This window comes from Pelobates fuscus, chromosome 6, assembly GCF_036172605.1.
Source record: "Pelobates fuscus isolate aPelFus1 chromosome 6, aPelFus1.pri, whole genome shotgun sequence".
Lineage (NCBI taxonomy): Eukaryota > Metazoa > Chordata > Amphibia > Anura > Pelobatidae > Pelobates > Pelobates fuscus.
In genome coordinates, this window is record NC_086322.1 from 227,748,331 (window position 1) to 227,761,555 (window position 13,225).

General features: G+C 44.7%; 1 protein-coding gene across 1 annotated transcript in view; it reads right to left on the reverse strand.

Annotated features, from left to right (window-relative positions):
* CFAP299 (cilia and flagella associated protein 299) overlaps positions 1 to 6,828 on the reverse strand; it is a 534,984-nt gene extending 528,156 nt beyond the window's left edge. Inside the window, exon 1 of the mRNA XM_063425365.1 lies at positions 6,684 to 6,828. Within this exon, the coding sequence (XP_063281435.1) occupies positions 6,684 to 6,794 (111 nt within the window). The 5' untranslated portion in view covers positions 6,795 to 6,828. The remainder of the gene's footprint in view (positions 1 to 6,683) is intronic.
* Between the last annotated feature and the right edge of the window lie 6,397 nt (positions 6,829 to 13,225).

A 13,225-nucleotide genomic window follows, 5' to 3' on the forward strand; every position in this document is an offset into this window, starting at 1 on the left:
GTGATTGAGTAACATGGCACAGTGAGTGATTACACATGGCACAGTGATTACACATGGCACAGTGAGTGATTACACATGGCACAGTGATTGATTACACATGGCACAGTGATTGAGTAACATGGCACAGTGATTGAGTAACATGGCACAGTGAGTGATTGCACATGGCACAGTGAGTGATTGCACATGGCACAGTGAATGATTACACATGGCACAGTGAGTGATTGCACATGGCACAGTGAGTGATTGCACATGGCACAGTGAGTGATTAACATGGCACAGTGAGTGATTGCACATGGCACAGTGATTGATTACACATGGCACAGTGAGTGATTACACATGGCACAGTGATTACACATGGCACAGTGATTACACATGGCACAGTGATTACACATGGCACAGTGAGTGATTGCACATGGCACAGTGAGTGATTGCACATGGCACAGTGAGTGATTGCACATGGCACAGTGATTGATTACACATGGCACAGTGATTGATTACACATGGCACAGTGATTGATTACACATGGCACAGTGAGTGATTGCACCTGGCACAGTGAGTGATTGCACCTGGCACAGTGATTGAGTAACATGGCACAGTGATTGAGTAACATGGCACAGTGAGTGATTACACATGGCACAGTGATTACACATGGCACAGTGAGTGATTACACATGGCACAGTGATTGATTGAGTAACATGGCACAGTGATTGAGTAACATGGCACAGTGAGTGATTACACATGGCACAGTGAGTGATTAACATGGCACAGTGAGTGATTACACATGGCACAGTGAGTGATTACACATGGCACAGTGAGTGATTAACATGGCACAGTGAGTGATTAACATGGCACAGTGAGTGATTGCACATGGCACAGTGAGTGATTGCACATGGCACAGTGAGTGATTGCACATGGCACAGTGATTGATTACACATGGCACAGTGAGTGATTGAACATGGCACAGTGAGTGATTAAACATGGCACAGTGAGTGATTGAACATGGCACAGTGATTGCACATGGCACAGTGAGTGATTACACATGGCACAGTGAGTGATTGCACATGGCACAGTGAGTGATTACACATGGCACAGTGATTGATTACACATGGCACAGTGATTGATTACACATGGCACAGTGATTGATTACACATGGCAAAGTGAGTGATTACACATGGCAAAGTGAGTGATTAACATGGCACAGTGAGTGATTACACATGGCACAGTAAGTGATTGATGAACATGGCACAGTGAGTGATTATACATGACACAGTAAGTGATTGGTTGCACATGGCACAGTGAGTGATTACACATGGCACAGTGAGTGATTACACATGGCACAGTGAGTGATTACACATGGCACAGTGAGTGATTACACATGGCACAGTGAGTGATTACACATGGCACAGTGAGTGATTACACATGGCACAGTGAGTGATTGCACATGGCACAGTGAGTGATTAACATGGCACAGTGAGTGATTACACATAGAAACATAGAAACATAGAATGTGACGGCAGATAAGAACCATTCGACCCATCTAGTCTGCCCAGTTTTCTAAATACTTTCATTAGTCCCTGGCATTATCTTATAGTTAGGATAGCCTTATGCCTATCCCACGCATGCTTAAACTCCTTTACTGTGTTAACCTCTACCACTTCAGCTGGAAGGCTATTCCATGCATCCACTACCCTCTCAGTAAAGTAATACTTCCTGATATTATTTTTAAACCTTTGTCCCTCTAATTTAAGACTATGTCCTCTTGTTGTGGTAGTTTTTCTTCGTTTAAATATAGTCTCCTCCTTTACTGTGTTGATTCCCTTTATGTATTTAAATGTTTCTATCATATCCCCCCTGTCTCGTCTTTCCTCCAAGCTATACATGTTAAGATCCTTTAACCTTTCCTGGTAAGTTTTATCCTGCAATCCATGAACCAGTTTAGTAGCCCTTCTTTGAACTTTCTCTAAGGTATCAATATCCTTCTGAAGATAGGGTCTCCAGTACTGTGTACAGTACTCCAAGTGAGGTCTCACCAGTGTTCTGTACAATGGCATGAGCACTTCCCTCTTTCTACTGCTAATACCTCTCCCTATACAACCAAGCATTCTGCTAGCATTTCCTGCTGCTCTATTACATTGTCTGCCTACCTTTAAGTCATCAGAAATAAATCACCCCTAAATCCCTTTCCTCAGATGTTGAGGTTAGGACTCTATCAAATATTCTGTACTCTGCCCTTGGGTTTTTACGTCCAAGATGCATTATCTTGCACTTATCCACATTAAATGTCAGTTGCCACAACTCTGACCATTTTTCTAGTTTACCTAAATCATTTTCCATTTGGCTTATCCCTCCTGGAACATCAACCCTGTTACATATCTTAGTATCATCCGCAAAAATACACACCTTACCATCAAGACCTTCTGCAATATCACTAATAAAAATATTAAAGAGAATGGGTCCAAGTACAGATCCCTGAGGTACCCCACTGGTGACAAGCCCAAGCTTCGAATATACTCCATTGACTACAACCCTCTGTTGCCTGTCACTCAGCCACTGCCTTACCCATTCAACAATATTGGAATCCAAACTCAAAGATTGTAGTTTATTGCTAAGCCTTCTATTTGCAACAGTGTCAAAAGCCTTACTGAAATCTAGGTAAGCAATGTCTACTGCACCACCCTGATCTATAATTTTAGTTACCCAATCAAAAAAATCAATAAGATTAGTTTGGCATGATCTCCCTGAAGTAAACCCATGTTGTCTCTGATCTTGAAATCCATGTGTTTTTAGATGTTCAACAATCCTATCCTTTAACATGGTTTCCATCACTTTCCCCACTACTGAAGTAAGGCTTACTGGCCTATAGTTGCCCGACTCCTCCCTATTACCTTTCTTGTGAATGGGCACAACATTCGCTAACTTCCAATCTTCTGGGACTACTCCTGTTATCAATGATTGGTTAAATAAATCTGTTAATGGCTTTGCTAGTACACCACTAAGCTCTTTTAATAGCTTTGGGTGTATTCCATCAGGTCCCATTGACTTATTTGTCTTTACTTTTGACAGTTGAAATAGAACCTCTTCCTCTGTAAACTCACGTGTAATAAATGACTCATTTATCCTTTTTCTTAACTGAGGTCCCTTTCCTTCATTTTCATCTGTAAATACCGAACAAAAATATTCATTGAGGCAGTCAGCTAGACCTTTATCCTCATCTACATACCTTCCTTCTCATTTATGTATCTAAAAAAAGTTTTGTCTCCTTTTTTACTGACTGTGCTGTTTTCTCTTCTGTGTGTGATTTGGAAGCTCTTATAACTTGCTTAGCCTCTTTCTGCCTAATCTTATAGGTCATTCTGTCTTCCTCACTCTGGTTTTTTTTATAATTACTAAATGCTAACTTTTTGTTTTTTTACTATTTTGGCCACATCTGCGGAGTACCACAGTGGTTTCTTGAATTTTTTGCTTTTACTGACAAGCCTAATGCAATTTTCTGTTGCCTTCAGTAGTGCAACTTTTAAATAATCCCATTTCTTTTGGACTCCATTTAAATTGCTCCAGTCTGATAATGACTCCTTTACACATATTCTAATTTTAGAAAAGTCTGTTTTTCTAAAGTCTAAAACTTTTGTTTTTGTGTGGTGTGACTCAGTCACTGTTTTTATATTAAACCACACTGACTGATGATCACTGGATCCTAAACTTTCACCTACAGTAATATCTGATACCAAATCTCCATTTGTTAACACTAAATCTAGTATGGCCTCTTTACGAGTTGGCTCCTCAACGACTTGTTTTAGAGACAATCCCAGTAGGGAGTTTAGAATATGTGTGCTCCTGGCACAAGTAGCTATTTTTGTTTTCCAATTCACATCAGGAAGATTAAAGTCACACATGATGATAACTTCCCCCTTCATTGTCATTTTAGCTATTTCTTCAACTAGTAGATTATCTAACTCTTCAATTTGTCCTGGGGGCCTATAAATCACACCTACACGAGTTACTGTGTGATTACCAAATTCTAACGTAACCCAAACGGACTCTATGTTCGCCTCACTAACCTTTATTAGGCTAGATTTCATGCTATCCTTTACATACAGGGCCACCCCTCCCCCTTTCTTGCCTTCCCTGTCTTTTCTATATAAAGAGTACCTTGGTATTGCTATGTCCCAGTCATGTTTCTCATTATACCATGTCTCAGTAACAGCGACTAAATCTACACTATCAGTTGCCATTATTGCCACAAGTTCATGGATCTTATTCCCTAAACTGCGAGCATTTGTAGACATGACTCTAAGCTTATCATTTTTTAACACAATTGCTACATGGCACAGTGAGTGATTACACATGGCACAGTGAGTGATTACACATGGCACAGTGAGTGATTACACATGGCACAGTGAGTGATTACACATGGCACAGTGAGTGATTACACATGGCACAGTGAGTGATTACACATGGCACAGTGAGTGATTACACATGGCACAGTGAGTGATTGATTAACATGGCACAGTGAGTGATTAACATGGCACAGTGAGTGATTACACATGGCACAGTGATTGATTACACATGGCACAGTGATTGATTACACATGGCACAGTGAGTGATTGCACATGGCACAGTGATTGATTACACATGGCACAGTGAGTGATTGCACATGGCACAGTGAGTGATTGATGAACATGGCACAGTGAGTGATTACACATGGCACAGTGATTGATTACACATGGCACAGTGATTGATTACACATGGCACAGTGAGTGATTAACATGGCACAGTGAGTGATTACACATGGCACAGTGATTGATTACACATGGCACAGTGAGTGATTGCACATGGCACAGTGATTGATTACACATGGCACAGTGAGTGATTGCACATGGCACAGTGATTGATTACACATGGCACAGTGATTGATTGCACATGGCACAGTGATTGATTACACATGGCACAGTGAGTGATTACACATGGCACAGTGATTGATTACACATGGCACAGTGATTGATTACACATGGCACAGTGAGTGATTGCACATGGCACAGTGAGTGATTGATGAACATGGCACAGTGAGTGATTAACATGGCACAGTGAGTGATTAACATGGCACAGTGAGTGATTACACATGGCACAGTGATTGATTACACATGGCACAGTGATTGATTACACATGGCACAGTGATTGATTACACATGGCACAGTGAGTGATTAACATGGCACAGTGAGTGATTACACATGGCACAGTGATTGATTACACATGGCACAGTGAGTGATTGCACATGGCACAGTGATTGATTACACATGGCACAGTGAGTGATTGCACATGGCACAGTGATTGATTACACATGGCACAGTGATTGATTGCACATGGCACAGTGATTGATTACACATGGCACAGTGATTGATTACACATGGCACAGTGAGTGATTACACATGGCACAGTGAGTGATTGCACATGGCACAGTGATTGATTAACATGGCACAGTGAGTGATTGCACATGGCACAGTGATTGATTACACATGGCACAGTGATTGATTGCACATGGCACAGTGATTGATTACACATGGCACAGTGATTGATTACACATGGCACAGTGAGTGATTACACATGGCACAGTGAGTGATTACACATGGCACAGTGAGTGATTGCACATGGCACAGTGATTGATTGCACATGGCACAGTGAGTGATTGCACATGGCACAGTGAGTGATTGCACATGGCACAGTGATTGATTAACATGGCACAGTGAGTGATTGCACATGGCACAGTGAGTGATTGCACATGGCACAGTGATTGATTACACATGGCACAGTGATTGATTGCACATGGCACAGTGATTGATTACACATGGCACAGTGATTGATTACACATGGCACAGTGAGTGATTGCACATGACACAGTGAGTGATTGCACATGGCACAGTGAGTGATTGCACATGGCACAGTGAGTGATTGCACATGGCACAGTGAGTGATTGCACATGGCACAGTGAGTGATTGCACATGGCACAGTGAGTGATTAACATGGCACAGTGAGTGATTGCACATGGCACAGTGATTGATTACACATGGCACAGTGATTGATTGCACATGGCACAGTGATTGATTACACATGGCACAGTGAGTGATTACACATGGCACAGTGATTGATTACACATGGCACAGTGATTGATTACACATGGCACAGTGAGTGATTACACATGGCACAGTGATTGATTACACATGGCACAGTGATTGATTGCACATGGCACAGTGAGTGATTGCACATGGCACAGTGAGTGATTGCACATGGCACAGTGAGTGATTGCACATGGCACAGTGATTGATTGCACATGGCACAGTGATTGATTGCACATGGCACAGTGAGTGATTGCACATGGCACAGTGAGTGATTACACATGGCACAGTGATTGATTGCACATGGCACAGTGAGTGATTGCACATGGCACAGTGAGTGATTGCACATGGCACAGTGAGTGATTACACATGGCACAGTGATTGATTGCACATGGCACAGTGAGTGATTGCACATGGCACAGTGAGTGATTACACATGGCACAGTGAGTGATTGCACATGGCACAGTGATTGCACAGTGATGGTATAGATGTCAATGTGATGGCACTGTAATGTCGGAGTATAACTGTATACGTGTCAGTGTCACACACACTGTCTCTATCCTTACAGTTTACCTCCAGATAGTACAGGTCGAGAGGGGTGATCTGAGAGTCCAAAAAGTCTTCGTATGTATTATACTCCGTGTCCGCTCCGTCCATCCCGGCGCCGCTCTCGTCTACCTCCATCTTCAGCTTCAGCTTCACTTCCTCCGCGTCCCTAGCAACGGCGGGGCGGGGCCAACCAACGACAACAATCCCCGGTGTAATGTGCGCAACCGGCCAATGGGAAGTATGCTACAGGTAGCTCCTCCCACTGGAGGGAGAACCTCGCCTGCTCGCTGTCTGTGTATGACGCAAGGAGTGAGCGCAGAATGCTATGTATGACAGGCAGTGAGCGCAGTGTGTGTATGACAGGCTGTGAGCGCAGTGTGTGTATGACAGGCTGTGAGGGTAGTGTGGGACCCTGTCAGGGTGAGACAGAAAGGGAGGTTGTCAGATGTGGAGAGCGTGTGTCACACATAGAGCTCGTGCCCCTTTACCTGGGTATTTTTTGGTATTTAGTTATTACCGTTGTGAAAATAAAAAAATATTGAAATAAAAAATAACTATTTGTTTGTGTGTATAATGTGTGACTGACATGAAGGGCTCAAGAAGACAATGAACTGCAATACATTACATGCACTAGTCTTTCGAGAACTCAGCATTGTTTTTACGAAAAATTAGGATTTTTAGAATTCAAAGTGATGTCAAATTTAACGCCAAAGTGATATATCCAGATATGTCTCTGATATTTCTTGGAATTTTATCAGGGCATAATTTTGATTATCATGTTTATACTCTTGTACAAGTGGCTGTAGCATACATGAGAAACTTGGAAGTTGATACAATTAAATGCACAGTTACAGTTGATACTATTAAATGCCAACTATCTGCATATTTAGAGATATAAAAGAGAAATGATTGTGTAGTTTATTAATTAATCCTTGCACTTTTTATTGTGTATTCATTTCACTTTGTATATTTTATATTTGGGCCTTTCGGCTTTTCATCTGATCCACAGCAATCTCAATGGCAACAAATTTCTTGTCAGTTTGGTTTCCTGACGCACTCACATGATGACACTCATGCAACACACCGCGCCCCAACCACGCACTGAGTTTGTATTAATTCCCTGGAGGCTTCTTTCTGCAATAATGTTGTATTAGCTCATTTTGGTTCCTGGTGGCTTCTGACCATGTCTGTGCTACTCAGCAGCTTTGGTGCTTTTATGTATAAATCCTTTTATGGCTCAAGGAGGTTTCCAGTCGCTTCCTCGGACTCCCTTTATTGATTTAAAGGGACACTATAGTCACCCAGACCACTTCAGCTCATTGAAGTGGTCTGGGTGCCAGGTCCCCCAGGTTTTAACCTGCAGCTGTAAACATAACAGTTTCAGAGAAACTGCAATGTTTACATTGCAGGTTAATCCAGCCTCTAGTGGCTGTCTTCTGACAGTCGCTAGAGGCGCTTCCGCACCGCTCAATGCGAAAATTGCATTGAGCACGCAGAACGTCCATAGGAAAGCATTGGGTAATGCTGTCCTATGAGCGGCTTGAATCCGTGCCCGGCTCTGGAGTTGACGTCGGAGGGGGAGGAGAGGTCACCAGCGCGAGGGAGGCAGCGCTGGATTAAGGTAAGTGGCTGAAGGGGGCCCTCAGGGCGGGGGGACCTAAGGACTATAAAGCGCCAGTAAAACGAGTTTGTTTTCCTGGCACTAGAGTGGTCCTTTAAAGGACCACTCTAGTGCCAGGAAAACATACTCGTTTTCCTGGCACTAGAGTGCCCTGAGGGTGCCCCCACCCTCAGGGACCCACTCCCGCCGGGCTCTGGAAAGGGGAAAGTGTTTAAAACTTACCTTTTTCCAGCGGAGAGCTCTCCTCCGATCCTCCTCCTCTCCTCCCCGTCGGCTGAATGCGCACACGCGGCACGAGCTGCGCGCGCAGTCAGCCGGTCACATAGGAAAGCATTCATAATGCTTTCCTATGGACGCTTGCGTGCTCTCACTGTGAAAATCACAGTGAGAATCACGCAAGCGCCTCTAGCGGCTGTCAATGAGACAGCCACTAAAGGAAATAGGGGAAGGCTTAACCCATTCACAAACATAGCAGTTTCTCTGAAACTGCTATGTTTATGAAAAAATGGGTTAATCCTAGAAGGACCTGGCACCCAGACCACTTCATTAAGCTGAAGTGGTCTGGGTGCCTAGAGTGGTCCTTTAATTATTTAATGTTTGGTTCCTGGTGACGCATAATGTGACTGATTTTTTTTTTTGTTTTCTGATTTTTTTTGCTGTCAATCAGATTTGGATGCATATTTTTCAGTTAATGAAGTAAGTGTATGATTGTCACTTCACTTGCAATCATTGTTAATTATGTGTCCTCTATATATGGATTTTATTCACTGTGGTAAAGACTTCACTGAGGTCGAAACATAGCTTTTCATATTCTGACTTTCCAATAAATGTGTTATTTTATGTATGTACCTTGAGTGCCTGGATCATACTGTTACTTATATATGGGGGCTGCCAAACTCAGGTCTGGTTTTGTAGGATTACTTGTGCGAATTCCTTCTTCTTTTGGAACAATACAGTTAGAGCCTAACAGATAACATTATCTAAGGTGAACTGTATTCCTCTGTATAAGGGATATTTTTTTCAATCCCTTTACATTTTTAATTATTTAAATCAGAATAAATATTCATCAAATTGTAGTGGGACGAAGGCATGGCTGGCTGCCGAGCAAGATGGAAGCATAATCCACAGCTCCGGCACCAGAGCTCTTAATCCATCACCATCCCGGTGTACAGAAATCTGAAAACCGCAACACAGCCAAGATGCATAAGAGCAAAAAGAATGCCTCCAAGGCGGAAAAACAAAACTTTTTTGTGCACAAACCGCAACTAGAGTCTACCGGCCAGTAGGCCTCAGACAAAGATGGCGACGGGAAAGTGGAAAAAGATGCCCTAAACCACGAACTGGAAACATCTGAACCACCGGGGAAGCAGTTGCCTTACCAAGGCGCTAGATGCTCTCTCCCGCAAATTAATTTCCCCATGGCAGACCTCAATGGAATCCCTGCACAGGGATGTGCAAGAACTGAACCGGCACATTGCTCACACAAAATCCAAAATGGATGAATTTGCCTCAGCGCACAACGTCTTGGCAAGCCATGTGGAGGAATTAGAGGCCAAGCTGGAACGCACTGAAGCCAAACTAGCAGACCAGGAAGACCGAGCGAGGCGCAACAACCTCCGCCTCAGAGGGGTGCCTTAAACTATTCCCCCGACAGAGTTACAGGCCTACGTTAGAGGCCTTCGACACGCCTACGCACCAAAGATTCCCGCCGACATGCTACTTGTGGACGGCATGCACCGAGTCCCACACCCAAGACACCTACCGGGCTCCACACCCAGAGATGTACTGCTCCGGGCACATTATTATCATGTTAAAGAACATATCCTCAGATCCAGCAGGAACAAAGCTAAACCACCAGAGGACTATCCTACTGTTAAAAATTTCACGGATCTCTCCGCAGTGACGCACCGCAGAAGAAGAGATTTTGCACCCATTGTAGAGATCCTACGAGCAAATGGCATGAGATACCGTTGGGGATTCCCTACCAAAGTGCTGGTTAACCAAGAAGGAAGAATGATAGCTATACTTTAACCAGAAGACGGCGCACAAAAATTGAGATCTTGGGGGCGGAGCTAGCCGTGATCGCGAATGGACGCACGCTAGCGAGCTCCGATTGCGAAGACGGGCAATCCACTGCCATCAGGCAATTAAAGCAACATGGGACACCCCAAATGAACCTCTAATGCCTCCTAACAAGCGAGCAAACAAACCAGGAAAAAAACAGGTGTTTTAACCAAGTATTTTAAAGATCATGCCGAACAACAATCTGAAGCACTAGGCCCCAATATGGCACCGGACGACCAGGCGGATCTACTCTCACTACCTTCCAAAAGAAAATGGATGACATCTTCTCTGAAGTCAAACAGGTCAGTGAACAGGTTAACTCCCTAGAAAATGATCAGACTACACAGCCACACAGCTGCAAAATTTGCAAAGCACAGTAGCAGCCCATAACTCACAAATGGCGGCAATGTACAGCGCGCTAGATGACTTAGATAATAGGGGGCGCAGAAACAATCTGAGAATCAAGGGCCTCCCAGAAATGGAGGGAGAGGACCTAGCAATCATTCTTCAAGAAATGTTCAATCTCATACTCCAAAGAGACACGACAGTACCGATCATATTTGAAAGAGCACAAAGAGCGTTAAGGCCAAGAAACTTCACAGCTGACGTGCCCAGAGATGTAATATGCAGGCTACATTACGATGCATGCAAATACAGACACACCGATACACACACACACAGTTACACTCAACGATACACACACTGACAGTTACACACACATTTTGAAGAGAATTCACTGAAAGATACACATACGCAGATACACAAACATGCATACAGATACACAAACACATACACATATACACACACATACACTCAGGTGCACACTGATACACATATACAGATAGAACACACACTGACAAATCCACAAATACACTCACTTGCACACTGACACACAGATACATACAGACACACACACAGATGCACATGCACTCAGGTACATATAAATACATACAAAGACAAACTGACACACTAAATTTTGCCACCCTCCTGTTAACTTTTGGCTTCAGGAGAATGGACTCTGCTGGCTGCTCTATGTTGTTCTGGCTCTCTCATCCTCTCCCCTGTGCTTCCTCCTTCCCACATGGGTGTAAGCTGGGAGGAAGTGACTGGAGCTCACTTCCTCCCAGCACTGCCAGGATCATTAAAGGGGCCCGGTCACACTATTAGAAATCCAGAACGCTGACAGGGGCCCCTTAAGACATATGCCCATCAGGTGGCCCCAAGTGCATGGGCCACTCATTTGGCCCCTTAAGCAGCTGCACCCAGGGCCGGTGCAAGGATTTTTGCCGCCCTAGGCAAAAAAAATTTGCCGCCCCCCCATATGTCCAGCCCACCATGTGACATCACAATGCCCCGCCCATATGCTCTGCCATATGGGCCAACGCCAGTCTTCACAAAGTGTCTTATCTGAAAAGACAGTGTGTTTACATTAGAAAGCCTACAGGCACAGGCTATAGACACCAGAACCACTACATTATGCTGTAGTGCTTCTGGTGACTATAGTATCCATTTAATGTGAGGTAAATTAGAGATTAGTGCCACTAATAATATATTGGATTGCCTACTTACCACCAGATGAGGACAAGAGGCTGATGATGGGCTCAGTCTGGCTCCACAGGTCTGGTGTAGAAGAGGCTCTCTAGAGACTGTTTTTAACAGTGCTCACAACAATTAACGAACAGGAAGCAGCTCAATTTTTTAGGGCCCCTTACACAGCTCAAGGTCTGGGCCCCCAGGGGGCATACGCCTACAATGCCCACCCATAAATCCACCTACATGGCCCATCCGTGAGTTGGGGATGTTTTATGTGTGCAATTTGTGTAAGGGATGTAGTGTGTTTATAGGGGATGTAGTGTGTTTTTGCTTGTAAGGAATGCATTGTATGTTTCTGGGTGTGTGTGTGTGTGTGTGTGTGTGTGTGTGTGTAAGGGGTGCAAGGTTTGTTTCTGTGTATGTAATTGAATGCAGTGTGTGTCTGTAAGGGGTGCATTAATTATGTAAGAGAACGTAAGGGATGAATTGTGTGTTTCGGGTGTGTCTGTGTGTGAGTAGGAATGCATTGTTTGTTTCTGTGTGTGTGGGGGGATGCATTGTGTATGTGTGTAGTGTAAAAGAGAGGGTTTGTGGGGTAGGATAGGGTCCTTATCCCACCCTCCCTCCTATAGTGCTCCTTATCCCCCCCCCTCCCATAGTGCTCCTTATCCCCCTCCTCCCATAGTGCTCCTTATCCCCCTCCTCCCATAGTGCTCCTTATCCCCCTCCTCCCATAGTGCTCCTTATCCCCCCCCTCCCATAGTGGTCCTTATCCCAACCATCCCTCCCCTAGTGGTCCTTATACCCCCCCATCCCTCCCCTAGTGGTCCTTATACCCCCCCTAGTGGTCCTTATACCCTCCCCCCCTCCCTTAGTGGTCCTTATACCCCCTCCCTCCCTTAGTGGTCCTTATACCCTCCCCCAGTGGTCCTTATACCCCCCTCCCCTAGTGGTCCTTATACCCCCCTCCCCTAGTGGTCCTTATACCCCCCCTCCCTTAGTGGTCCTTATACCCCCCCCTCCCTTAGTGGTCCTTATACCCCCCCTCCCTTAGTGGTCCTTATACCCCCCCTCCCTTAGTGGTCCTTATACCCCCCCTCCCTTAGTGGTCCTTATACCCCCCCTCCCTTAGTGGTCCTTATACCCCCCCCCTTAGTGGTCCTTATACCCCCCCCCCTTAGTGGTCCTTATACCCTCCCCCCCCCCTTAGTGGTCCTTATACCCCCCCCCTCCCTTAGTGGTCCTTATACCCCCCCTCCCTTAGTGGTCCTTATACACCCCCTCCCCTCCCTTAGTGTTCCTTATACCCTCCCCCCTCCCTTAGTGGTCCTTATACCCTCCCCCCCCC